The sequence below is a fragment of the Stegostoma tigrinum genome, chromosome 4 (genome assembly GCF_030684315.1).
Source record: "Stegostoma tigrinum isolate sSteTig4 chromosome 4, sSteTig4.hap1, whole genome shotgun sequence".
Classification (NCBI taxonomy): Eukaryota; Metazoa; Chordata; class Chondrichthyes; order Orectolobiformes; family Stegostomatidae; genus Stegostoma; species Stegostoma tigrinum.
Genome location: NC_081357.1, coordinates 1701166 through 1727444, shown reverse-complemented (window position 1 = coordinate 1727444; position 26279 = coordinate 1701166). Strand labels below are relative to the sequence as shown.

Genomic DNA, 26279 nt, shown 5'->3' with positions numbered 1-26279 from the left:
CAGATTGATCTCTTCCCCTCTTCTTGTTCCTCTGATTTCCCTCTTGAATGTGCTCCTACACTTTCTATAGTCATCTAGAGATTCACTTGAGACCAATAACTTAAACCCAATGTATGCCTTCTTCTTTTTCCTGAGCCTCAATATCCCTCGTCAGCCAGGGATCCCCTAAATCTGCCAGCTTTTTCCTTCATCCTGACAGCGACATACTGTCCCTGGGCGCTTAATATCACATTTTAAAAGCCTCCCATTTACCAGTTGTTCATTTTCCTTCAAACAGACTCACCCAGTCAACTGCTGCTAGATCCTACTTAATGGTCCCAAAATTGGTCCTGTTCCAGTTTAGCACTTTAACCTGTGGCCCTGTCCTATCTTTTTCCATAGCTATGTTAAAACTAAGGGAGTTATGGGCACTAGACCCAAAGTGCTCTCTGACTGACACTTCTGTGATTTGCCTGACCTCATTTCCTAGGAGGAGATCAAGTGTTGCATCCTTCCGAGTATGGCCCTCCACATATTGATTAAGGAAATCCTATTAAAATAATTCCTTGTTCTAGGAATCTGTCCCTAATACACACAACGAATTTTTCCTACGGGATTCCTCTGCCAATGTGACTATCTCAATCTAGACGAAGACAAGAGACACCCAGGATTAATTTACTGCCTTTGTAACATGCCATCATTATCTGCTGATAATTCATCAATTTTGTTCTGAGCACTATGTATATTTAAGTAAGGGGTCAATAATTTTGCCTTATCATTTTTCCCTTTTGATCCTATTTACTGCTGTTTTTCTATGTTTGTTTTCTCCGTCTCTTCCTGTACTTCTGTGCAGACATTTGAGGGAAGACTTGCATAAAATTTCTGTTCAATTCCTGTGCTATCTCTTTATTTTCCATATTTAATTCTCCACACTCACTATCTACAGGACAAACACACCTTTTTGAAACTTTTCTGAATACTTAGAGAAACTCTTGCTACCTGATTTCATATTGCTGGCTAGCTTTCATTGCTACTGTAATTCTTCCCTCTTCATTAAGTTTTTGGTCATTCACTGTTGTTTTTTTCTATTCTGTCCAATCTTCTGAATTGCCACTGTCTTTACTGAATTTCTCCATTTCTGCAGTGCATCTTGTAGATAGAATGCACTGTTGCTACTGATCCAAAGATTACCACCTTTGAGGTTTTTCTCATTGTGGACCCAATTCTTCATATTAACTACGCAGAGCTCTTGTCTTTAACTTGCCTGTGCTGTTGGTACCAACTTGCACCATGATGATTGGATTCTTCTCCTCCTGCTACAAGTTCCTCTCCAGTCCTGAGGAGATATCCCAGACCCTGGTACCTGGCAGACAACAGTCACTGGACACGAACTCTCTGCCAAAGAGAATAGTGTCAATTCCTCTGTCCCCTATTAACACTACTTTCCTTTGCTTTTTCCCTAACTGAATGGCTTTCTGGGCCAGGGTTCCATGGCAAGTTGGCTCATCCACTCCCGGAGTCCCCACTCCCATGTTAACAAGCTAAAAGAACCTCAAACCTGTCAAACTCCTTGTTCATATTTTCTTATTACACACTAAGTATGTTAATCAGCTTTGCGTCTTTGAATCCCATCATGGCAGTTGGGGAAATCTGAATTCGGTAAAAGTATGGAATTAAAATCAGAGATAATGGGAACTGCAGATGCTGGAGAATTCCAAGATAACAAAGTGTGGGGCTGGATGAACACAGCAGGCCAAGCAGCATCTCAGGAGCACAAAAGCTGACGTTTCGGGCCTGGACCCTTCATCAGAGAGCTTTAAAATCTAGTCCATGGGTGACCATAAAGCCACTGTCATAATAAAATCTGGTTCACTAATATCCTTTAGGGAAAGAAATCTATAGTCTTCACCTGGTCTGGTCTACATGAGTCCACACAAAAAAGTGGTTGGCCCTTAACTTGCCTCTGAGCAATTAGAAACAGATGATAAATGCTGGCCACCCAGGATCACCTACATCCCATCAACATGGGGCTCTTGTACTGCAGTGGTAGTGTCCTTACCTCTGAGCTAAGAGACCTGTGTTCAAGTCCCACTAGCTTCAGAGGTGTGTATTGACACCACTGGACTGGGTGAATGAAAAATACGAAAAAAAACCTGGTTGATGTATCTTTTTATTCGAAACCTAATATAGCAGAAGCTTATGATTGGCCATATGTAGAATCGGGCAAACAACTAACTTGATGCTGTAACCCATGGCATAATGGGACTAGAAAAAAGAGAGAGAAAAATATGGAGAGCACTCCTCCAGCCTGCGTCACAACACTGTGAAAAAGAAAATGGAGTACGGAGAATAGATATTAAAAGGAACTACAGATTAACTTTTGCCAGTTTCAACCCAACCACGAGATTCATGTTGAACAGGTGTCAAACTTTGAGTTTTTAAAACCATACAAATGCATAATGAAAATGCTGCTAGAATTTCTTTGAGTGCATCCAAATTTTCTGTTTTTACTTTCTATGATATATGATATTAACGCAAGTCTTACTTTCTTATATTCATCAGGATTAACAGTGCTGACTGTTACAAAATCTATAAATCAAGACACACAGAAAGACATCTAAACTACCAGTCCCAGCAGAAATAATGTTAAGATCTTCAACTAAGGCACAAATAATATTTGTCACATTTAGTGAGCAGGTGTTAAACTGCAGTCTCTTCATTTTACATTGTTTGATTTGAAAGGAAGGCAGATTACTATCTCAATGGAGTCAAGTTAGATAAAGGGGAAGTACAATGAGATCTAGGTGTTCTTGTGCATCAGTCAATGAAAGCAAGCATGCAGGTACAGCAAGCAGTGAAGAAAGCTAATGGCATGCTGGCCTTCATTACAACAGGAATTGAGTATAGGAGCAAAGAGGTCCTTCTGCAGCTGTGCAGGGCCCTGGTGAGACCGCACCTAGACTATTGTGTGCAGTTTTGGTCTCCATATTTGAGGAAGGACATTCTTGCTATTGAAGGAGTGCAGCGTAGATTCATGAGGTTAATTCCCGGACTGGCGGGACTATCATATGTTGTAAGATTGGAGCGACTGGGCTTGTATACACTCGAGTTTAGAAGGATGAGAGGGGATCTGATTGAGACATATAAGATTATTAAGGGATTGGACATTCTGGAGGCAGGAAGCATGTTTCCGCTGATGTGTGAGTCCAGAACCAGAGGACAAAGTTTAAAAATAAGGGGTAGGCCATTTAGAACAGAGTTGAGGAAAAATTTCTTCACCCAGAGAGTGGTGGGTATATGGAATGCTCTGTCCCAGAAGGCAGTGGAGGCCAACTCTCTGGATACTTTCAAGAAAGAGATGGATAGAGCTCTTAAAGATAGTGGAATCAAGGATTACGGGATAAGGCAGGAACAGGATACTGATTGTGGATGATCAGCCATGATCATAATGAATGGTGGTGCTGGGTCGAAGGGCCGACTCCAGGACCTATTTTCTGTTGTCTATTGTCTACTGAATTAAAGAATGTTTTAATCTGCTTTTTGTGGAACTCTTTAATATCAGACTGAAATATGATTTTTAAGTCCTTTCAATACCAAGAACCTATAATTAGAGACACTGCTTTCTTCTTACAGTTAAAATTCATCAGACAACATGCCTAATCCCTATTAAATGAATGCAGCTCACAGCTGGAACTTAATAAGGATTTTTTTTGAACACAGGCAACAAGTACTTCATGTGGAAACTGCAGGTCTGTCTATCCCTTACTGACCACTCAGATCTCCTCATATTGAAGTACTCTGTCAGACAAACATTGATGAGAAGGAGCTTCTTACTGCCATGATTGAATGTGTTATCACACTGCTCCATGGTCATCACTTCCTGAGGTAGGACTTGAACCCAAACCTCCTGGGCCCTGATGTAGGAACACATCACTGCACCACTAGGTGAGGTGACAGCGAGAGCCTTTGGCTGCATTAAACTGAGTATGGCATCTAGAAGACTGGGCAAAACTGGAATCAATGAGAATCACAGGGCAAGTTCTTCACTGATTAGAGTCATGCCCAGCACATAGCTGGAGGTGAGTTATCTCAGCACCAGGAGTTATCTTACAGGACTTAGTATCCTGGGCGCAACTATGTTCAGCTGTTTCATCAATGACCTTCCCTCCATCATAAGGTCAGAACTGGGGATGTTCACTAATGATTGCACATTCATAGAATCCTAGAATCCCTACAGTGTGGAAACAGGCTCTTCGGCCCAACAAGTCCACACCAACCCACAGAGCATCCCACCCAGACTTATCCCCCCTTAACCCACCTAATCTATACATCCCTGAACAGTACGGGCAATTTAGAATGGCCAATCCACCTAACCTGCACATCTTCGGACTGTGCTACAGGAGTGCCTGTTGCAATAGTGAATGTATGACCAGATACAATGTTCTGCACCATTCGTAACTCCTCAGATATTGAAGCAGACCAAGATCAAATGCAACAGACCTAGACCAACAAGTGACAAGTAACATTCATACCACACCTATGCCAGGGAATGACCAACTTCAACAGGAGAAAATCTAACACTGCCTCTTGGCATTCAATGGTGTTACAATCACTTAATTCACCTGCCATCAACATCCTAGGGTTTATCATTGGCCAGAAACTCAACTGGACTCGCCACATAAATACAGTGGCTACAAGAGCAGGTCAAAAGCTAGGAATGCTGTGGAAGATAACTCAACTCGTAACTCACCAAAGCCTGTACACCATCTACGATGCACAGGTCAAGAATGCTTTGCAATACTCACCAATGGGAGCAGCTTCAACAACACTCAAAAACCTTAATACCATCCAGGACAAAGCAGCTCACTTGATTTGCACTACATCCACAAGCATCTACACCCTCTACCACTGACGCTCAGTAGCACAGTGTGTACTAACTGCAGAAATTCACGAAAGATCCTCAGGCAGCACCTTTCAAACCCACAACCACTTCCATTTAGAAGGACAATGGCAGCACATATGTGGAAACACCACCACCTGCAAATTTCCCTCCAAGCCACTCACCATCCAGACTTGGAAATATATCATTATTCCTTCAGTGTTGCTGGATCAAAATCCTGGAATCCTCCCTAATGGCATTGTGGGTCCACCTACAGCACATGGACTGCAACAGTTCAAGAAGGCAGCTCACCACCACTTTCTCAAGGGAAACTAGGGATGGGCAAGAAATGCTGGCCAGTCAGTGATGCCCATGTCCTACAGGTGAATTTTTAAAAACTTAGTCATTTTTACATTTTTCAATCATATTCACTGTGGATATGTTTTACATGTTTCAACCAGTGCTGACCGTTTGATAAACGCTTCAGGATTGGTTGGCAGCTCAAACCCTTAGTTTTGAAGGTGGTATTTACCAACTGCAGCAAGAGTACAGCCCTTGCACATGCTCATCAACTCCACAGATATTGAAGTCAAAGAGGCAGAACAAGAGTTAACTTGGTTATTTTTCAGGGAACAAGAATTGGGTTCCAGGCTTCAGAAAATGAATCTAGGTGTTGTGATCTGAGGTACAGTCTGCTGCATGTTGCCTTTTATGATTGTACTCCACCCTCAAACCACCTTTATTTACCTTGCTCAATTCTGGTTGACCCAAATGCAGCAAGCTGTCACAGGGTGTTCACCTGCTTGGTGCCTGCCAGCCCTCTGTAAACCATGGCCAGCTCAGTGCTTTGAGAGGTTTAGAAGGCTGGCCTAAAGTTTCCCTAAAGTCAAAATCAACCCCACAGGCTGTACAATCACGACTGCAAAAGGCACTCCTGTAGCACAAACAACCTCTGATACCTCCACCTCCATCCCTGCAAGCATTCTTATGAATCTTTTTTACACTCTTTCTAACACAAGTCTCATCCCTTTTACAATGTGGAGACCACAATTGGGCATAATATTCCAGAAAAGAGAGAGCTAGTGATTCAAAAGGATTATTGATCACTTCTTTGCTTTTGTTACCTATGTCCCTAATTTTAAAGGCCGAGCTCCAGGTTCTTTGGTAATAACTTTCTCCACCTGCCCTACCACCTTCAATGATTAATCTTATCTCTCATCCCACAATCCACCAGTGCAGACACTGTATTCAAATTTCAGACAAATGTACAAGTTGATTGGCAAGCATCAAAGAACCGTAACAAAACTTGAGTTAATAGGAATCAAGGAAAACGCTTTGCTGTTTGGAGTCATAGAAGCCCTACAGTGTGGAAGCAGATCAGTCGACCCATCAAATTCACACCAGCCCTCGGAAGAGTATTCCACCCATATCCAACCCCCAACCCTATTCCTGCAACCCTGTATTTCCCATGGCTAAACCAACTAGCCTGCATTTCAGGAACAAAAACAAAATTGCTGGAAAAGCTCAGCGGGTCTGGCAGCATCTGTGAAGGAGAAAACAGAGTAAATGTTTCAGGTCCTTCCTCAGAACCTGCATATCCCTGGTTACTGTGGGCAATTTGGCATTGAAATACCTACAGGTAACAGTTATCTTCCCAAAAACACTTATCTCCCTCTTTAGTTTATGAAAGCAATTCAACAGCACAGTGAAGTCTAAACAGCAGGAATCTTGAGTGATTATTTTATAAATTAAATCAACTACCATACTGATGGTCAGAGGGTCAATGGACTGCTGCTGGACACCAATCTGATCCACAGCGAACACATCAGTAGTAAGTGTTTGCAGCTCAAGGATGTTCGAGTCTGATTTGAGAAGGTGGAGTCTATACTGAAGACATAGCACCACAGCAGGAAAGGGGAAAGTTACCTGGAGGCTTCGTTCCAGAGGGTGGTCATACCCTTTACATTAGGTCATTCAAAATTGGGATGCTTTGACAGCAAGTAAGGCAAGTATGAGGGCTGAGGGGGTTAAAACTGAGCAGCCTTGGCACCCGCAATTGTCCAACAGTTACAAGGTTCTTAGCTGTGTGGACAAGAGTAGGGATGTAATGAGGGTGAGCAAGCAGATTGATCATGGCACTTTGGCACAGGGAGCCATTCAAGTTGGGGAATAAAACAGGAATGTAATGTGGTAGGTGCCAGTATAACTAGAGGGATAGATATTGTTCTCTGCGGCTGAGAGCAGGAGTCCAGAATGCTGGGCCGTCTGCCTGGTGCCAGGGTTAAGAACATCTCCATTGGACTGAAGAAGAATTTGGAGAGGGAGGGCAAGGATCCAATAGATGTCCACAATGAATCCAATGGCACTGGTAGAACTAGAAAGGAGGTTTTGCTGAAAGACTTTGAACAATCAGGAGCTAATTCAATAAACAGATCTTCCAAGGTAATCATTTCTTAATTACTACTTGCGTCGGGGGCAAACTGGCAGAAGGTAAATAAAGTCAAGGATTTAAACGTGAGGCTCAAAGATCGGTGTGGGTGGAATGGCTTTCAGTTTGAGAGGCACTGGCACCAGTGCTGGGTCAAGAAAGGAGCTGTTCTACTGGAATGGGCTTCACCTGAATCATGCTGGGACCACAGTTTTAGCAAATCGAATAACTACGGCTGTAGAGAGGATTTTAAACTAATGTAGGGGGAGAAGAGAAATGTAAACTTACACAGAAAGAGGATATGGCAGATCTACAGTGCAGTTATTTGGATAACAATACCAGAGCGGGACAGACCATAAAAACATAAGGTATAGAAGAAGGATTAGACCATTCAGGGGGTGGATGCTAGGAAGTTGTTTCCGTTAGGCAGGGAGACTAGGACCTGAGGGCACAGCCTTAAAATTAGAGGAGGTAAATTTAAAACTGAAATGAGACGACATTTCCTCAGCCAGAGAGTGGTGGGCTTGTGGAATTCATTGCCGCAGAGTGCAGTGGAGGCCGGGACATTGGATGCCTTCAAGGCAGAGATCGACAAATTCTTGATCTCAGAAGGAATCAAGGGCTACGGGGAGAGTGCAGGGAAGTGGTGTTGAAATGCCTATCAGCCATGATTTAAATGGCAGAGTGGACTTGATGGGCCGAATGGCCTTGCTTCCACTCCTATGTCTTATAGTCTTTTGGTCTTATTCAGCCCATTGCACCATTTGATCATGGCTGATAAGTTTCTCAACCCCATTCTGCTGCATTCTCCCCATAACCTTTGAACCCCTTGCTATTCAAACACCTATCTTGTCCCCATCTTAAATATACTGAATTGGTATCTACTGCCTTCTCCAGTAATGAGATCCACACACTCACTGACCACTGGCTGAAGAAATTCCTCCTCATCTCAGCTCCAGGGAATTGTCCCTTCACTGAAGCCATACCCTCGGATTCTAGTCTCACCTACTTATGGAAACATCTTCTCCAAGTCCACTCTATCCTGGCCTCTTAGTATTCAGAAAGTTTCAATGAGATGCCCCTTCATCCTTCGAAACGCCACTGAGTATAGATTCAGCGTTCTCAACTACTCTCATATGACAAGCCCTTCAGCCCTGGGATCAATCTTGTAAATCTTCTCTGGACCAGCTCCAATGCCACCACATTCCTTTTTGGACTCCTGTCTAAGAAAGAGTCCAAAATTGCTTACAATATTCGAAATGTGGTCAAACAAGAGCCTTATATAACTTCAGCTCCACATCCCTGCTCTTACATTCTAGCCCTCTTGAAATGAAATCTGACATTATATTTGCCTTCCTAACTAGCAACTATGAGAAAATCCTAAACGAGAGCTTCATAGTCTCTTTGCCTTCAGATTTCTGAAAATGTTCTCCATTTAGAAAACAGTCTATGCCTATATTCTTCCCATGAAAATGCATAAGCTCATACTTTCCCGCACTGTATTAGGTCTGCCACTTCTTTGCCGGCTGTCCAAGTCCATCTGCAGCCTCCCCACATCGTCAACACTACCTGTCTCTACGCCTACCTTTGGGTCTGGAAGGGACAGAGGATATAAACATAGAAAACACAGCAATAAATAGGTCAAAAGGAAAGAAATGATAAAAAGACAAAATGAATTGCTTTTCAGTAGAATGAGTAAAACTGATGAATTAACAGATTACAGTTATTAAGGAGACAAGGCCACAAGGGGATCACAGGCGGAAACTAAATATTCAGCAGCATGTGACTTCTCAAAATGAGAGGCAGGAAGGGAAGGGAGGTGGGAAAGCACTGTTTATACAGATTGGAATAAGTATGATCGCTGGAAATAATCCTCAGTCAGAAGATGTAGAATGCATATGGGTGGAGGTAAGAAATATAAAGGGAAAGACGACACTAGTAGGAGTAGTCCATTGGCTATACAGTGGGACAGAGAATAAATCAGAAAGTAATGAGGGCATGTTACAAAGGCAGTACATTAATCCTCTCAGAGATAGAAGGAACTGCAGATGCTGGAGAACCTGAGATAAAAGGTGTAAAAAGCTGGATGAACGAGGCAGGCTAAGCAGTTTCTGAAGAAGGGTCCAGACCTGAAATGACAGTTTTCCTGCTCCTATGATGCTGCTTGGCCTGCTGTATTCATCCAGCTCTATACCTTGTTATCTCAGTACATTAATCGTCGGTGTCTTTAGTCTTCATCTAAATTGAGATGGCTACGTTGGCACAGGAATCCCTGAGGAAGAATTCATTGTGTAGTCAGGACAGTTTCCTAGAACAATATGTTGTGGATCAGAGATAACACTGGAGCTGGAGGAACACAGCAGGCCACGCAGCATCAGAGGAGCAGAACAGTTTACGATTCGGGTTGGGACCCTTCTTCAGAAATGGGGGAGAGGGAAGGGAGCTGGGAAATAAACAGAGGGACGAGGGGTGAGGTGCGATGGTGATAAATGACTACAAGTTGGCAGTGTCGGGGACTGGTCAGTGAGGTGGGAAGAATGGATAGGTGGGAGAGAAAATGGACAGGTTGTGTCAGGTCAAGGAGGCAGGAATGGGAGGGAGGGTTGGTCATGGAATGAGGTCGGGGTGGGGAGGTTTTGAAATTGCTAAAATCCACGTTTAGGCCATCAGGCTGTAGGCTCCCAAGGCGGAATATGAAGCCCTGCTCCCCCCAGTTTGCTGGTGGTGTCGTTGTGCCACTGGAGGCGGCCCAGGATGGACATGTCACCCAGGGAGTGGGAGGGGTGTTGAAATGGTTCGCGACCGGAAGTGTTGTTGTTTGTCGCAAACAGAGCACAGGTGCTCTACAAAACAGTCCCCGAGCCACCACTTTGTACAGCACATGTGCTCCGTTTGCAACAAATGAGATTTCAAAATCTCCCCACCCCCCGACCTCATTCTATGGCTAACCCTCTCTCCCATTCCCGCCTCTTTGACCTGACACAATCTGTCCACCTTCTCTCCCACCTATCCGTTCTTCCCACCTCACTGACCAGTCCCCACCACTGCCTACCTGCACTCACCTATCACCATCCCACCCCTCCTCCCTCTATTTATTTCTGAGCTCCCTTCCCCTTCCTCATTTTTGAAGAAGTGTCCCGACACAAAACATCAACTTTCCTGCTCCTCTGATGCTGCCTGGCCTGCTGTGTTCCTCCAGCTACACACTGTGTTATCCCTAACTCCAGCATCTGCAGTTCTTACTATCTCTGCTGTAGATCAGGCCATTTTGATTCTTGTGATGTGTAATCAGGCAAGTTTAATAAATGTTGCCAGAGTAAAAGATTCCCTTTGAAACATTAATCAGATATTACAGAATTTAACATTCAGTTGGAGCGGTTAGAAACGATTGTGCTTAGCTTAAAAAGGAGTAATCACAAAGGAATGAGGGCAGAGCTGGCTGAAGTGGACTGGGGAAGGTGCTTGCAGTGACTGTGATTGGTCAGCCCCGTGGATTTCATTGAGTATGAGCTCCCTGATTGAGCCTGTTAACCTGGTCTGATAGGTATGAACAGGCATATCAGACATCCTGTCACTCTGACAGCCGGATCAATGTAAATATAGGGTGACTTGATGACAGGATAACTCTGTGGAGTTATTTCAATGGTAAAGAGACTAAAGCACACTCCTGAAGAAACCTGCTTCCTCCAGTCATCTTTGGGTTGGGATAAGCATTTCTGACTTTATGCCATTACTTGGGAATCATGACTCTTCCGATCCTGCCACTGAAGACTGGGCCCAGCACGTGGGCAGAATGCATTATTGTTTCCAAACAAATGACATTAGGGCAGATAAAAAGCAATGAGTACTTCTCTTGTCAGCTTGAGGAGTTATAGCTTTTTTGGTTATCAGGTGCTTAATTTTCCCTGAGGCACCAGATACTAACACCTTTCAAGAGGTAACGGATTTACTTAAGGAATATTACGACCCCAAGGCTCCTCTAATTCTGAAATGCTACTGATTTTACTTGGCATTTTGAGAACCAGGGGAATCCAATATGGATTCCCGACTAGGTTAAGACGGCTGGCAGAGGCACGTGATTTTAGTTTAACCCTGAAATGAGATGCTGAGAGATCGTTTGGTACGTGGGATTAATGATGTAACAATGCAAAGCAGCCTACAAGCTGAAGCCCAACTAGATTTCAAACAGGCACTACAACTGGAAAATGCAGCAAGTGGAGGATATGAGTTGCAAGGTATGCCAATGGAAAGGAACACCTTTGTCAAACCGAATGAGTTTGGGGAACACTACGTGAGTGAAGGCACTTGCACAGACTCACTCAGGATATATCCTAAACAGAGGGGCTATTAATCTGGTCCAATCAGGGAGCCCTGGCCGAATGATAAAAACAGGAGTGTCAAAGTTGTGTTCAGTCTGAGAGCCGGCTCTGAAGGAGTTGGATCTGTGTCAAGGGCTCTCCACGTGTAAATAAAAGGTAACTTGGTGACAGGATACTGGCCTCTATTGAATTATTTCAGTGTTTAGCTGCAGAGATGTTTGAGGAACAATGGCAAATGTTTAAGAAAATAGTTCACGAATCACAGCAAAGGTATATCCTAGAGTGGAAGAAGATTCTAGGAAGGAGATAAGCCAACCATGATTAAACAGGGAAGTTAAAGATAGTATCAGATTGAAGAAAAACATATAACGTGTCCACGTTTACTGGTAAATCAGAGGATTGGGAAATTTCGAAAACCAACAAAATATGATCAAAAATAATGATGTGGAGATGCCAGGTGTGGACTGGGGTGGACAAGATCAGAAATCACATGACAACAGGTTGTAGTCCAACAGGTTTATTTGAAATTACAGATTTTTGGAGCGCGGCCCCTTTGTCAAATGAAGTCTTCACCTGATGTAGGAGGAGTGCTCCAAAAATTGTGATTTCAAATAAACATGTTGGACTATAACCTGGTGCTGTATGACTTCTGACCAAAAGTAATGAGGAAGAGGATAAACTTTCAAGGTAAACTGGGTGACCGTTTTACAGAACACCTACATTCTCTCTGCAAAAACGACTCCGAACTTCTAGGTGCCTGCTATTTCAACACACCACCATACTCCCTGGCCAACATCCCTACCTCAGGCTTGCTCCAGCGCTCCAGTGAAGATCAGCACAACCTGGAAGAAAAGCACCACATTTTCCACTTGGGGATCCTGCAATCTTCTGAACCCAATATCGAATTCAATAATTTTAGAGCCTGAGCAGCTTCTCCCATGTCCTTACCCCAAACTCCCACACACCAGGCCTTGTCATTACATGGGCTGCTACCACCAACAACTCATTGTCAGCTAGTAGCAATCCCCAATAGCAGTTATTCATTTTTCCAGGCTGACCTTTAGCCACTCCTTTGTCTGCCCAACTGTTTATATCTCTTTCTAAACTCTATCTCCACCTACTGTTTACTCCTTTCCCTCCCCCATTCCCATCTTCAGTATACACATTAGCCTTTTCCCAGCTAAATCAGTTCTGAAAAAGGGTCATTGGACCCAAAACGTTAACTCAGCTTTCTCTCCACAGATGCTGCCTTGACCTGCTGTGTTTTTCAGGCAATTTCTGATTTTGTTGCTAATATACCATTATTATTTCAAAAGAGAACGAGACAAAAAGCAAGTGATAATAGGCCAGTTAGCTTAATGTCTGTTACTGGGAAAATAAGAAAGTAACAACAGAGCATTCAGAAATATATAACATGATCAAGCAGAGTCAATGTGGCTTCTTAAAGAAATAGTTGTGCAGACAGATATGCTAGAATTCTTTGAGGAGGTAACAAGCAGAACAGATAAAGGTTTTGTAATATATTTGGATTTTCAAAAGAACATTTGACAAAGTACCATACTTTAGGCTACACCATAAGGGGACATGGTGTTAGAAGCAGTACATTAGCATGGTTAGAGGACTGACTGAAGAATTGAAGAATCGAAAAAAGGTTGGCAGCGGAATGGACTGCCATAGGAATCAGTGCTGGGGTATAGTTACTTATAATGAATATTAATGACATGGATGTAGAAAATGAATGTATTATAACCAAGATTGTACATGACACGAATATCAAACAGAATAGAAACAGAATAAAATGAAATTTATGGCCATATGTACTTTTACATAAAAAAATACAGCAACAAGTTTTATAAGTCGCTCCAACACGGTGCCTATAGCAATGTCAGAAGTCACACATCATAATAAGAAAGATATAAAATTAAGACAAAGTCCACCACAGCTCAATTAATGGCTCCTGGACTTGGGGAAATCCAATTAAGGAAGATGGAATACCCTGAAGATATTGTCAGGATGAGACTACCATTCCAGCATGAGACCGCCACACCGGGACAAGACCAACACACCAGGCTACTGGAATCCTGGGCCAGAAGCCTGCATCGAGGAAGACTGCCATGCCGGGCCAAGACCACCACTCCTGGGCAAGACTGCCTGCAAGGCCGCTGGAACACATGGAAGCCGAAGACAAAGAAGACCTCCACATGAGGACAAGACCTCCAAGCCGGGACAAGACTGCTACATAGGGAGGCCACCAAGCTGTGCCAAGACTACCAATTCTCTTCAGGTGCCTGCGTATAGTCACAGACCTGGAACCTCAGCCTAGCCTGTCGGCCCAGGACCTGCTCTTTACTCCCTGGGAGACCCGCAGGCCGGGGTGGAGCAGTGTTCAGCTCATCTTGGTGGTGTTGCTGCTGCTGCCTCCAGAGGACTCCTCTTTCACATGCCACTCTCTAGTCTTAAGGGAAAAGAAAGAAGAGAAAAAAGAAATCAGCTAAAGAGAAAAGAAGAAAATAAGAGATTGAAAGCTGACAAGATTGGACAAGTACCAACTCAGCCCACCTACTCTGCCACCATCTCGAACAGAAAGGTGGAAAACTAAGTGATGAGAATGCAGAAAGACTTTGCAGAGAGATACAGATAGGTTAAGTGACTGGGTAAAAACTTGGGCAGATGGAATATAATGTGGGGATGTAATGTTATGCATTTTGGTGGGAAGAATAGAGGAGCCCAATCTTATTTAAATGAAAAAAGACAGCAGAAAGCCACAGGAAAGGGATTTGGGAGTCCTTGTCCATGAATCAGAAAAAGCTAGCAAAAGGAATATTGTTCAAAGTTGAATGGAGTTTAAAAGCAGTGAGAATCTGTTAAAACTATACAAGAAACTAGTCATACCACAGCTGGAATACAGTTTTGGGTCCGTCATTGAAGCATTACAGGGAGTTCAGGGAAGGCTCACGAGGCTGATACCTGGCATGGAGGCCGGTCTTATTAAGAGAAGTTGAGTAGATTAGATGTGTACTTGTTGAAGTTTAGAAGAATAAGGGGCAATCTTGTTGAAGCATTCAATGTTTTTACGGTACTGGACAAGGTAAATGCATAAAGGTTGTTTGGAGAGTCTCGGCATTAGCAGGGTTGCACTTTTAAACCAGAGATAAAGAGGAAATTCCTCTCTCCGAGCGTAGAGAATCTTTAGAATTGTTTACCACACAGGGCTTTTGAGGCTGGGACCTTAAGTATATTCAAAGCTGAAGCAGACAGATTTTTAATCAGGCAAGGTATTAAGGGTAATGGGGAAAAGGCAGGAAAGTGGATTTGGGGGTTTTCAAATCAGCCATGATCTTGTTGATGGCACAGCTGACTTGATGGGCTGAATGGCCTACTTCTGCTCCAATGTCTTGTGGTCTTTTTATGTCAGGAAGAGAGGTAAAAGAAATGGAACAGATGGACTGTGTTTGTCAGATTGGCACCATTTAGCTTTTGAAAGACATTGGCAAATCGCTGCCGGTAAAGCCCACAAGGAGCAGCAAGATGATGTGTTTCCTTATTAAAAGGCACACAGTCATAGAAATCTTTCCAAATCTTCAGATACTTGTGAAGATATCCTGGTTCCACATCGGTCTTATGGAATTATTCCATCAACATGTTGTGACATTATAAGATGCTATACTCAACAAAGATTAGTCACATTTAAAATTCAAATAACACTTTTTTGATTCATTTTCTATTTTCCCCATTATGCTTCAATTACTGCCACAAGTAATTTTAAAAATCCAGCTAATATACAGTACTTAAAGAATAAAATTTAAATTTATCACATGTTGCTAAGCTTTCCCTTTGTTATTTCATGACTAGGAACCACACTCACAAACTCATTTACTCACTCATCAACATATACAATGTACACTCCCACAGGCTCATCAGAATGAATTGTACTGGTCCCTGGGAAGTGTGGGGAGAAATCACAGTGAGCCCTGTCAGGATAGCCCCGGGTACTATCCCAAGGGGAATTGTCCCAGGTTGGACTGAGAGGCAGATCTGCTGCCCACTTCAAGGAAGTATTCAATTAACAGTTAATCAATTAAATCCAGAGAGCACTATTTTACCAGCAACATACTGGCCCCTGTGCTCCCTCACCACTGCCCAACCCCACCCCACAGCCACCACCGTCACTGGCAAACCACATGTGGAAGTAACGCTCAACAAATGCAAAATTCTGATAACGGATCAATGACCTGAAATGTTAACTCTGTTCCTCTCTGTACAGATATTTCCAAATCTGCTAAGTATTTCCAACATTTCTGTTTTGATTGCTAGGTTACTGCTCTAATTAAATAATCTTATAATTAAAGTACTTCAAACCAAATTAAACCATTGATTATACAATATTACCATTTAAAAGAATAAAACTAAACTTACTTACAAAGTTAGTAGTCTCCAAGGAGAATACAACCAGTCAATAAGACTGTGATCAGTGTGAATGACAAAGGACGCAATATTCCTTAGTCTAAGGTTCTCTGAAATGTGTATTCGATGTGAGTTACCAATAACACCAAGTTCTGAGTGCCAGGTTACAAGCCTGTGGGCTGAACCTTAGTTTTGACTATTCACCACCTAATTCATGCTGACAGAATCTTGGCTTCTGAGGATGAACATATGATCTTCAGCATGTTCCTATGATTCAGATGGAAAATTCCATGGCAACAACTTGAACAGCAGAAGGTTCTCCCTCTGTTCTGGTCAACAGTTCTTCACTAAATTAGCATCACCAAGAAACAGGTCTATTTAAAAATTCACCTCATTTCAGTGTGAGGCAAGTTCTGTGCATGCAAAATAACTATTATGCTTGGTTATGTAACAACTACTATACCTAGGAACCCAGGATCAGTTGGGAAGTCAGCCCCTCAAGACTGTTCCGTCATTCAATAAGATCATTGGTGATCTAACATGTTAAAGGAATTCCTTCTATGTGAAAGATTGATAAAGCACTAAACCAGTGGTTCTCATTTGTGTGGAATCTATCATCCAACATAAACACAAAGTTGTTCATTTACTTTACATATAACCATTTACAGTGTTACTAGACTGAAGCAAACCAAAGGCATTTTTTATGTATACCAGTGTTGCATGCTCAAAGATTTGGGATGGAAATCTCCATAGCAAAGGAGGTACACCTGGTCGCGGCCAGACGGGTCTATCCGCTCAAGGATAGTCTTCCTGTTTGTGTCATGGGCATTCTCGGTCAGGTCCACCGGCGTCGAGCCGGTGTTCTTCTCTGACCACTGCCTCCTGCTGGCCGACTGTCACTCACAGGACGACCAGCAGGACAGCAAGGGGACGCGGAAGCTCAACACGACTCTGTTGACCCCAGAGAATGTCGAGGACCTTAAGATGGAGTACGCCGGTTGGAGAACCGTGAAACCCCTCTTTGAATCTCCGGGCAACTGGTGGGAGACGGTGAAGGAGAAAATCAAGAGGTTCTTTGTCCTCAAGGGTGTTCGGAAGGCGAGAGAGAGGCGGGGAAAACTGTCGCGACTCCAGAAAAGGGTGCAGAACCTGCTCCTTCTGCAGTTGATGGGGGTCGATGTCACGGAGGACCTCCGCGAGGTGAGGGGCAAGCAAGCCTCGCTCTTCGCCGCGGAGGCCTCCAGGATAATCTTCCGTCCAGGGTCCGCTCCATGGAGCAGGACGAGACGTGCTCGCATTTCTTCTTTCAGAAGGTGCACAAAGAGAGCTCTGTGCTTAGCCGGCTGAAGGAGGACGACGGCTTGGTGACGTCGTCTCGGCCCAACATTTTGAGGATCAGCAGATCCTTCTATGCCGGACTGTATGACGCAAAGCCCACGGACAGCACGGCCTCCGAGTCGTTCCTGTTGTCTATCTCGGAGGTCGTAGACGGCGGCACGAGGGAGTGGCTGGACCGGCTGATATCCCTGGACGAGCTGACCAGAGCCCTCAAGTGGTGCAGGCCCGGCCTATTCCCTGGACCTGCGCCGCTGTGGTCACCCGGGCCATCTTCCACTTCATTTGGGGGTCGAGGATGGACCGGGTATACAGGGACACCATGTACAAAGACCTGGAAAATGGGGGAAAGGGCGTACCGAACGCCACCCTCGCCCTGATGGCTACCTTTGTGTGCGGCTGCATCAAGCTGTGCGTGGATCCTCAGTACGCAAACGCCAAGTGTCACTACTTACTGAGGTTCCACCTGTCCCCGGTGTTGCGAAGGATGGGCCTGGCCTCGTTGCCGCGGAACGCTCCAAGTAGTTGGACCATTCCGTACCACCTGTCCTTCATGGAGAAATTTTTGAAACGAAACACCTTTGACCACAAGGCCGTCAGGCAGTGGTCAGCACGTAGTATCCTCGAGACCCTTCGGGAAAAGGAGAGGGTGGATCCTGTCGTGTGGTTCCCCACGCAGACTGCCAAAGTCGTTTGGCAGAATGCCTCATCGCCAGAACTTTCAAACAAGCACAAGGACATTGCTTGGCTGGCGGTGAGAGGGGATCTGCCAGTGAGATCCTTTATGCATGCCCGGAATCTCTGCGCCACTGCACGCTGCCCTTGAGGTGGCTGCAGGGGGGACGAGACTGTCGATCACCTCCTTCTGGAGTGTGCCTCTGCGCAGGAGGTCTGGAGGGGGATGCAGTGGTATTTGTCAAGGTTTGTCCCGAGCAGCTCTGTGACATGGGACTCCATGCTGTACGGGCTGTTTCCCGAGACGCACACTGAGACCAACATCAACTGCGCCTGGAGGACCATCAATGCGGTGAAAGACGATCTTTGGTCTGCCCGCAACTTGCTGGTCTGCCAGCTGAAAGAACTGACCCCAACCGTGTGTTGCAGACTGGCGCACTCCAAGGTCCAGGACTACGTGCTGAGGGACGCGCTAAAGCTTGGGGCAGCCGCCCCCAAGGCACGGTGGGGAAAGACCACCGTGTGAAACCCCTCGTCCAGGATAGAAAAAAAGGGCCCTATCTGGTAACTGGGCTCAGCTGGCGCCTTCCCCAACTGGTCAGGGGGCCAACGGGGACTGTGTGGGTGGACGACTGCCGGGGTATTTTCTTTGCTTTGTTTTTTTTTCTTCTTTGTTTTGCTTTTTTTACCTTTAGTTGGTGTATGTACCCCCTGGGTAACCCGGAGCGGCTTGCATGACTGGGTAGGTGTATAAATATGTTTTATTTTTTGTACATCTTATGAATAAAGTATATTTTTTCAAATTTAAAAAAAAGTGACGAAATGCCTGAAAACGAACCTTCCAGCTCAGCGAGCAAACTCACATCCAGAAACTCAACCTGAGCTACAAATTTTCTCAAAACTTGCTAGAAGAAAATACAGGCAGAGTTGAGGAAAGCCTTATTATCCAGCTCTGATCCAAGCCAAAGTAAACTAATTTGGAATTGATAAAGACTGATCCAGAAGTACTGATGTGATAGAACATTTCTGCAGCAACTGAGATCTGTTGCTTTGCATACACAAGTGAACAAATCATAGATGTGCAGTCAGGCTCAGGAAATTACAGAAAAATCAAATCACTTAAAAATGTGAGAAACGTATTTGCTGTTACTGCAGAAATAAAGGTTTGGATTTAACACAGCCTCTTACAGCAGCTAGACCCACTTCCTCACTGCAGAGGCACTGCACTATGGAAGGTCAACCTTCAGGTATATGCTGTTGATAGACAGACCTATCACTCACTGCCTCTCTAAACACCTTTACTGCCCCAAAGTCACATTGTTTCTCTGGCATCTAGTCTCAAAGGAGTTGCTGATCAGAGGAAACAGCAAAACATCCATCTTCAGTTTCTAACACATAGCTCTGTGCTCTTGGCAGTGACTTCATCTTCCTTCTCTCTCCCTACCCCTGAATGCCACAATTGCCGAATGAAGCAGAATGTCTGTAGTTTTGGCATTCTATTTGACCACCCATTTACAAATTCATATCCTCTGCATTACGAAGATCATTGTCCATCTCCACACTAACCCAACCCAAACAATTTGAAGCTGTCATTTATCTGTCTCTATTGTTTTCAAATACCATCAATCCAATGCTCTTGTGGTGAGGTCCACCTTCACTTCACCTAAACATCTTTAGTCCTATCTCTCAAAATGTCCTCTTTACCCGTCACTCTTATATATGTATAACAGCTTTAAACAGTCTCCATCCTACCCATATATCTTTCCTCTGATTACAGTTACTTCCCTTTAAAACTCCCTCTCTGTGTCCCAATACTGACTGCTGCCTAGATCCCAAACCATTTCCTAGACCCTACTAGTTTTCCATCTCCATCACTTCCAACAAAATGCTCCTTAAAATCCAACAATTTTGGCCAAGCATTTGGTCAGACCTCCTCATGTCTTTTTTGGCATTTATTTTCCCAACTCCTCTGTGAAGGTCCAAGGTTTTCCACTTTAAAGTTTTTTTTATATTGCTGCTTGTTGCACTGAGAGAGAGAACCGTGGACAATGTTCAGGGAAGGAATTTCAGAACTTGGGACTCAGGCAATTGAAGGCACAACCATCAATGGTGGAGCCACTAAAATTGAGAGTACATAACAAGCCAGAATTACAGAAGTGCAGAGATCTCAAAAGGCTTTAGGGCTGTAGAGGGTTACGTAGACAACAGAGGCTGGGTTGAAATAAAAGTGTGCAGAATAAGATTTCAGAGATAATGGGAACTGCAGATGCTGGAGAATCCAAGATAACAAAGTGTGAAGCTGGATGAACACAGCAGGCCAAGCAACATCTTAGGAGAACAAAAGCTGACGTTTCGGGTCTAGGTGCTCCTGAGATGCTGCTTGGCCTGCTGTGTTCATCCAGCTCCACACTTTGTTATTTTGGTGAGGATTGGCATTCCATTATCATTCTATGTCCAGTTCTAATTTCTTTTCTCTAGTCCAAAGGTAGAGAAGGACCAATTTGCACAGAGACCTAAAGTATGTTTTCATTCATTCTGTGGTCACAGCTGATACAAAGCTGTGACTGTCTCATGTCTCCACTGGATTTTGAGGCCCAAATGTGTGTAACATAAATTGGATCTTCGTAAGGTCACAGATTTTCTGCTTCAATTTGTAAAAAGAGCATAACAATACTTGTTTCTTAGTGTACAGTGGTCCCAAGATATAATTAAATATTTAAAATGTTAATAATTAGCCTAAGGGCTGAGTGAATAATTGTGCAATATTCTGCTAGTCCTGTAATTAGTATCTGACAGCTCCATTTTCATTTCTTTCGCTTTTATACAAACTCTGATATTGAGTATTGATTTCCTCGCGAAACAAGAAAAATAAATATTGGGCTTTCAAACCAATTCAAAGTATAGGGTAAGGGAAAAAAGTAGATTAAAATGTGTACAGTAGTTAAATTTCCTTTTACACTGCTGCTCTAGGGAATATTTTGAGACAGGATGCTGATTAAGACCACCAAAAATTCTGTTTATATTCATCAAGCCTAAGGTCACTATTGGAATAAGGTCACTTCTGACAATCTTCCCATCCTACATGTCATGTCCATTCACTGGAGTGTACATCCACAGCCAAAGTAACTGATTCTAATTCACTTCAATAATGTCTGATGCACTTGTGCTGCTGTGTGGTCAAACTTTCAACAATGAAGTTGGAGAAGAATCAAACACACAAGGTTCTCTTTTGGAGAGGTCAGCACTTATTAATAACCCACTGTCACAAGGCAGAATCTAACCATAGCAGTACTTGGTATCACCCATTAAACAAACTGAAGTTAAAATAAAAGCAAAGAACTGGCTTCCCAGATATAAAAATCCCAGAGCAGGAATGAACTGAGAGTGAATTTATTGAAACACTGCCAAAGCTCACTGAAGCTGTGAACATCGTCCTAGTACTTTTACAATAATTATGTTTGACAGCTTTGGCACACATTCTATTGACAAAATAAACTGACACACCTCACAAGCTGCAGCAATCACTTTGTTACCTCAATTTATAAATTAAATAAACTTCTAAATTACCTGACTTAATCATGACAATTAACTTAAAACATTTATGAACACTATGTTTAGATGAAAACCAAAACTATTTAGAAACAAAGCTCTTCGAAATCTTCAATCCCCCCACTGTAGCTGTGTAATGAATGGCTCAAGGTTATTTGATAAATGTAAGTTTGAGGGAGAAAATTACCCAATATCTGACAGAAGTTAAACGTTATTTTTATAAACCTGACTGCCCAATGTAATAAGGACCTTAAGTGCCTTTAGCACGCCAACATGGTAGAGGACAGTGACTAAGCTAAATCAAAGGAAGTAATTTACAGACAAGCTATTATTGAAGTTAGTCATTCTTTTCTCGATTCATGCCTGACAGCTGAGTGAAAATTATGCAGACACAAACTTATGTGTGAATGCTGGAAATGTCATGCTGTAATACTTGAGTAACCATCTAATATAGTGACAAACATGGAATACACTGCCACTGAAAGCCATGTATATAAATACGGAGCACACATCGACATTTTTCACAAACATAACAACCGCATTTTGAAACTTAAATGAAGAAATTTGAAAAATATGAAATGTTGGAAGTGTCCTTTCCCCTTTATCAATGATTCTTTCACAGTCTAATAGTACCTGAGTAGGAATTTGAAGGCACACAGATTTATTTAAAACACAGAAAGGAAAGCCTATCTGCCAATGTGTCTGTGGAACTTCAGAATGTCTTTATCTCTCTGAGCCGTTCTTACTTCTCTCTCACATCTATAAGGTGAGGTAAGAAGACCGCTGGAGGGGGCAAGGGGTGGTTCAAGATCTATATTGCACTAACACAATAGCTTAAGCATGGCAAAATACTTAACCCCAGACACAAATAACAGTTAGTGACAGGCAGCAGACAAAGAAATGTATCTGTGAGGTTGGCTCAGGACAAGAAACAGATCGTGAGATAGAATGGCAGAATGAAATACACCACAGAACGACAGAAACATGGAGTTAGAACCGCAGCCAGAAAGTATAGATAAGACCTCCAGATCGTGACCTGTCCAAGCTCACTTGCAACCTTCTCCATATCCTGCAAAAACCAAGGCCAGGGAGGCAGATCTGAACCGAAACAGTTGAGAGCGCAACTAAGAAGAACGGTAAATCACAGGCACACGTTAAAATACAGACAAAGAAATATGGGGAGATGTGTGGGTGGGAGCAGAGACAGTGGTTGAAACTGACAGAGAAAGACTGAGAGGCACACAAAAACACAGAATAAGAGACAGAATTTTAGTCAGATACTGGCAAAAACATTAATTTAGCTCCCTTAAAATCTCAGTTGCATTTCAAAAGCACATAATCAGACAAAAATTGACACCAAATCACAGCAGCACAAGTAGAAAATCCATAATTAAGTAAATTCAAGATAGAGGTCAACAGATTTCCAAATAATAAATTTATCAAGGGATCTGGGATTAAAGCAGGAAAATGTGTTGAGGTAGAAAAGCAGCTAAGATATGATTAAAGAGCACAGCAACTTCAATGGGCTGAATGGCCTACTCTCTACGTTCTTAAGATAGTAGAAACAGGTGACTAAGAACCTGGTCAGACTGCCAAGTTTTAAGGAACTTCTTAAATGTTCTGGGAGATAATGGGAGACGGGAAGAATTCCCATATTCGAGGTAAAGGCCAGGCTACCAAATATGAAATGTAGGGAGCTGTGCAGAAGAGGAGAGAACTGAAGGCCCACAAAGTTCTTGAAGGGTTGGAAGAAATAACGAATGGCAAATGAACACAACGTTGAGAATGTTTAATTAAGCCAGCAGAAAGGAAGCTAATAAAGGCCAGCAAGTACAGGGATACATGAGAATAGGGATTGAAGCCACTTTCCAACATACCAAATGAGTTCTGGTGGATAGAAGATGAGGCACTGGCCAGGAAAACATTAGAATAGTTGAAGGATCAATGAAGATTTTGGAAGTAGTTAAGCTGAATCAGCATCAAAGACAATAAGCAATGCAGCTGCCATGGATGCAGCCAGTATTTACGATGGGAGACAATATGTCATTGGAAGCTCAGCTCACAGACAAGTCAGTCACAAAAGAGACATGGCTCTGGCTTGCTGGTGAGGGAGCATCTTACCTTTAGCTATAAAAAGTACTTGGATAAACACTTGAAATTTCAAGGCAATGGGCTTAGCATGGCAAAGTGGGACTGGTGTAGGCAGCAGTATATTTTTGGCAGTACAGATTTGATGGGGTGAAGAGCCTCCTCTGGACTCTATGATTCTATGATGCAGAGTTCCAGGTAGGTTTTCAGGGCAAATTGCGGTAACTGGAGGAAACTGCAGCTCATTTCAGAACTAAAGTCACAAGTGTGAGGTGATGCACTTTGGTAGGAGTAACCAGAAGGCAAAGTACTGGGCTAATGGTAAGATTATTGATGGTGTAGATGAGCAGAGAGATCTCGGTGTCCATGTACACAGATCCTTGAAAGTTGCTACCCAGGTTGACAGGGCTGTTATGAAGGCATACAGTGTTTTCGCTTTTATTAATAGAGGGATCGAGTTCCGGAACCATGAGGTTCTGCTGCAGCTGTACAAAACTCTGGTGCGGCCGCACTTCGAGTATTGTGTACAGTTCTGGTCACCGCATTATAAGAAGGATGTGGAAACTTTGGAAAGGGTGCAGAGGAGATTTACTAGGATGTTGCCTGGTATGGAGGGAAGGTCTTACGAGGAAAGACTGAGGGACTTGAGGCTGTTTTCGTTAGAGAGAAGAAGGTTGAGAGGTGACTTAATTGAAACATATAAAATAATCGGAGGGTTAGATAGGGTGGATAGGGAGAGCCTTTTTCCTAGGATGGTGATGGCAAGCACGAGGGGGCATAGCTTTAAATTGAGGGGTGAAAGATATAGGAGAGATGTCAGAGGTAGTTTCTTTACTCAGAGAGTAGTAAGGGAATGGAACGCTTTCCCTGCAACGGTAGTAGATTCGCCAACTTTAGGTACATTTAAGTTGTCATTGGATAAGCATATGGACGTACATGGAATAGTGTAGGTTAGATGGGCTTCAGATCAGTATGACAGGTCGGCACAACATCGAGGGCCGAAGGGCCTGTACTGTGCTGCAATGTTCTATGTTCTATGTTTATCATTCCAATAACTGGGAAAATTCACAAGATTGAGGATCATGGTGAAGCAGAAGTGAATCAAGTGATGGGACTGAAGAGCAGTACATCGATGAAAGAAGAAGCTCACAGAGCGTGATGGTTTTGCCAGAGCCTCAGAAACAGTAAATGTCTCAGTGAACAAGACTGACAAAAGAAATTACAGGAGACAGAGTGGCAGGACAGAGAGAGGGACAGTGAGAGACACAGTGACAGGACAATGGCAGAGTGTGACAGGACAGAGACAGACACACAAAGTGACAAGACAGAGAAAGACACAGACAGTGGCAAGACAGAGAGAGATATAGGGAGTGACGGAACAGACAGACACAAAGTGTGACAGGACAGAGAGTGACAAGACAGACAGAGATGGAGAGTCTCAGGACAGGCAGAAATGGAGTGATAGGACAAAGAGAGATGGACAGTGACAGGACAGAGAGAAACAGACAGTGACAAGACAAAGAGAAACAGACAGAGAGTAATGCAGGGTAACAGGTGATAACCAGCTTATTGGTAAGAGGGTCAGACTGTCAGTGAGGGACTTAATCTGTGTGACATCGGATTAGCATTGGAGAGAGGGTCAGAGTGCTAGAGAGGGAGGTCAGACAGTCAGAAAGGGAGGATTGGGCTATCAGAGAGACAGGAGGGATCAGACTGGATGGGGGAATTGGAACTGGATTGTCGGGGGTGATCAAAATGTCACAGACAGTGAGGGTCAGTCTGTCAGAAAGTTACGGTCAGACTGTTAAGAGGGGGGTCAGACTGACAGACAGGGAGGGTGAGATCAGACAGATGGGAAGGGGAACGTCAGGCTCTCAGAGTGGAGGGGGTCAGACTGTCACAGGGTGTGGGGATCAGACTGTTGGAGGGGGTCAGACAGTCAGAAGGTTTGGGGTAGACTCGCGGGAAGGGGGGGGGGATTGGTCAGGCTCTCGGAGTGAGTGTGCAGAGTCAGGGAGATGTCCTGTTCTGGTTCTGCTCTGACTCTTGACTCTTGCCGCTCCCACAGTGAGCTCAGCCTGAACCAGGCTGGGTGCAGTGATCGTGTCGGGGCTGGTCGTTAGGAGCTCGGCACTGGGGCTTATCGCGGGGGCTCCGCCCTGGGGCTTATCACAGGGAGCTCCACCGTGGAGCTGATCGCGAGGGGGCTCCGCGCTGGGGCTGATCGCGAGGGGGCTCCGCGCTGGAGCTGATCGCGAGGGGGCTCCGCGCTGGGGCTGATCGCGAGGGGGCTCCGCGCTGGAGCTGATCGCGAGGGGGCTCCGCGCTGGGGCTGATCGCGAGGGGGCTCCGCGCTGGGGCTGATCGCAGGGTCTCCGCGGTAGGGGGTTAGCTCCGTTCGTCTGCGCTCGATGTAACGGCCGGGTCGCCGCCTCCCTCACCTGGGCACGCAGCTCGGGGATGATCTGTCGATCTCCCAGGTGGCGAATAGGTTCATGGGCACGGGTTTGGGCAGCCCAGTGCCCGGGACCATAGCGACTCGCCCTCTCTCCGCCATCATCATCGCTCCCCGTTCTCCGCTGCCTCCGCGCGGACAGCCGGCGCGTGCCCGCGTGCCAGTCCC

At 44.2% G+C, this 26279-nt stretch overlaps 1 protein-coding gene across 2 annotated transcripts in view; it reads right to left on the bottom strand.

The window, feature by feature from the left end:
* The window catches only part of zmp:0000000755 (phosphofurin acidic cluster sorting protein 1), a 335491-nt gene extending 309219 nt beyond the window's left edge, over positions 1 to 26272 (bottom strand). For both annotated transcript variants that reach the window (XM_059645081.1, XM_059645082.1), the window contains exon 1: positions 26098 to 26272. In XM_059645081.1, the coding sequence (XP_059501064.1) occupies positions 26098 to 26219 (122 nt within the window). In that variant the 5' untranslated portion in view covers positions 26220 to 26272. The remainder of the gene's footprint in view (positions 1 to 26097) is intronic.
* Positions 26273 to 26279: the final 7 nt, after the last annotated feature.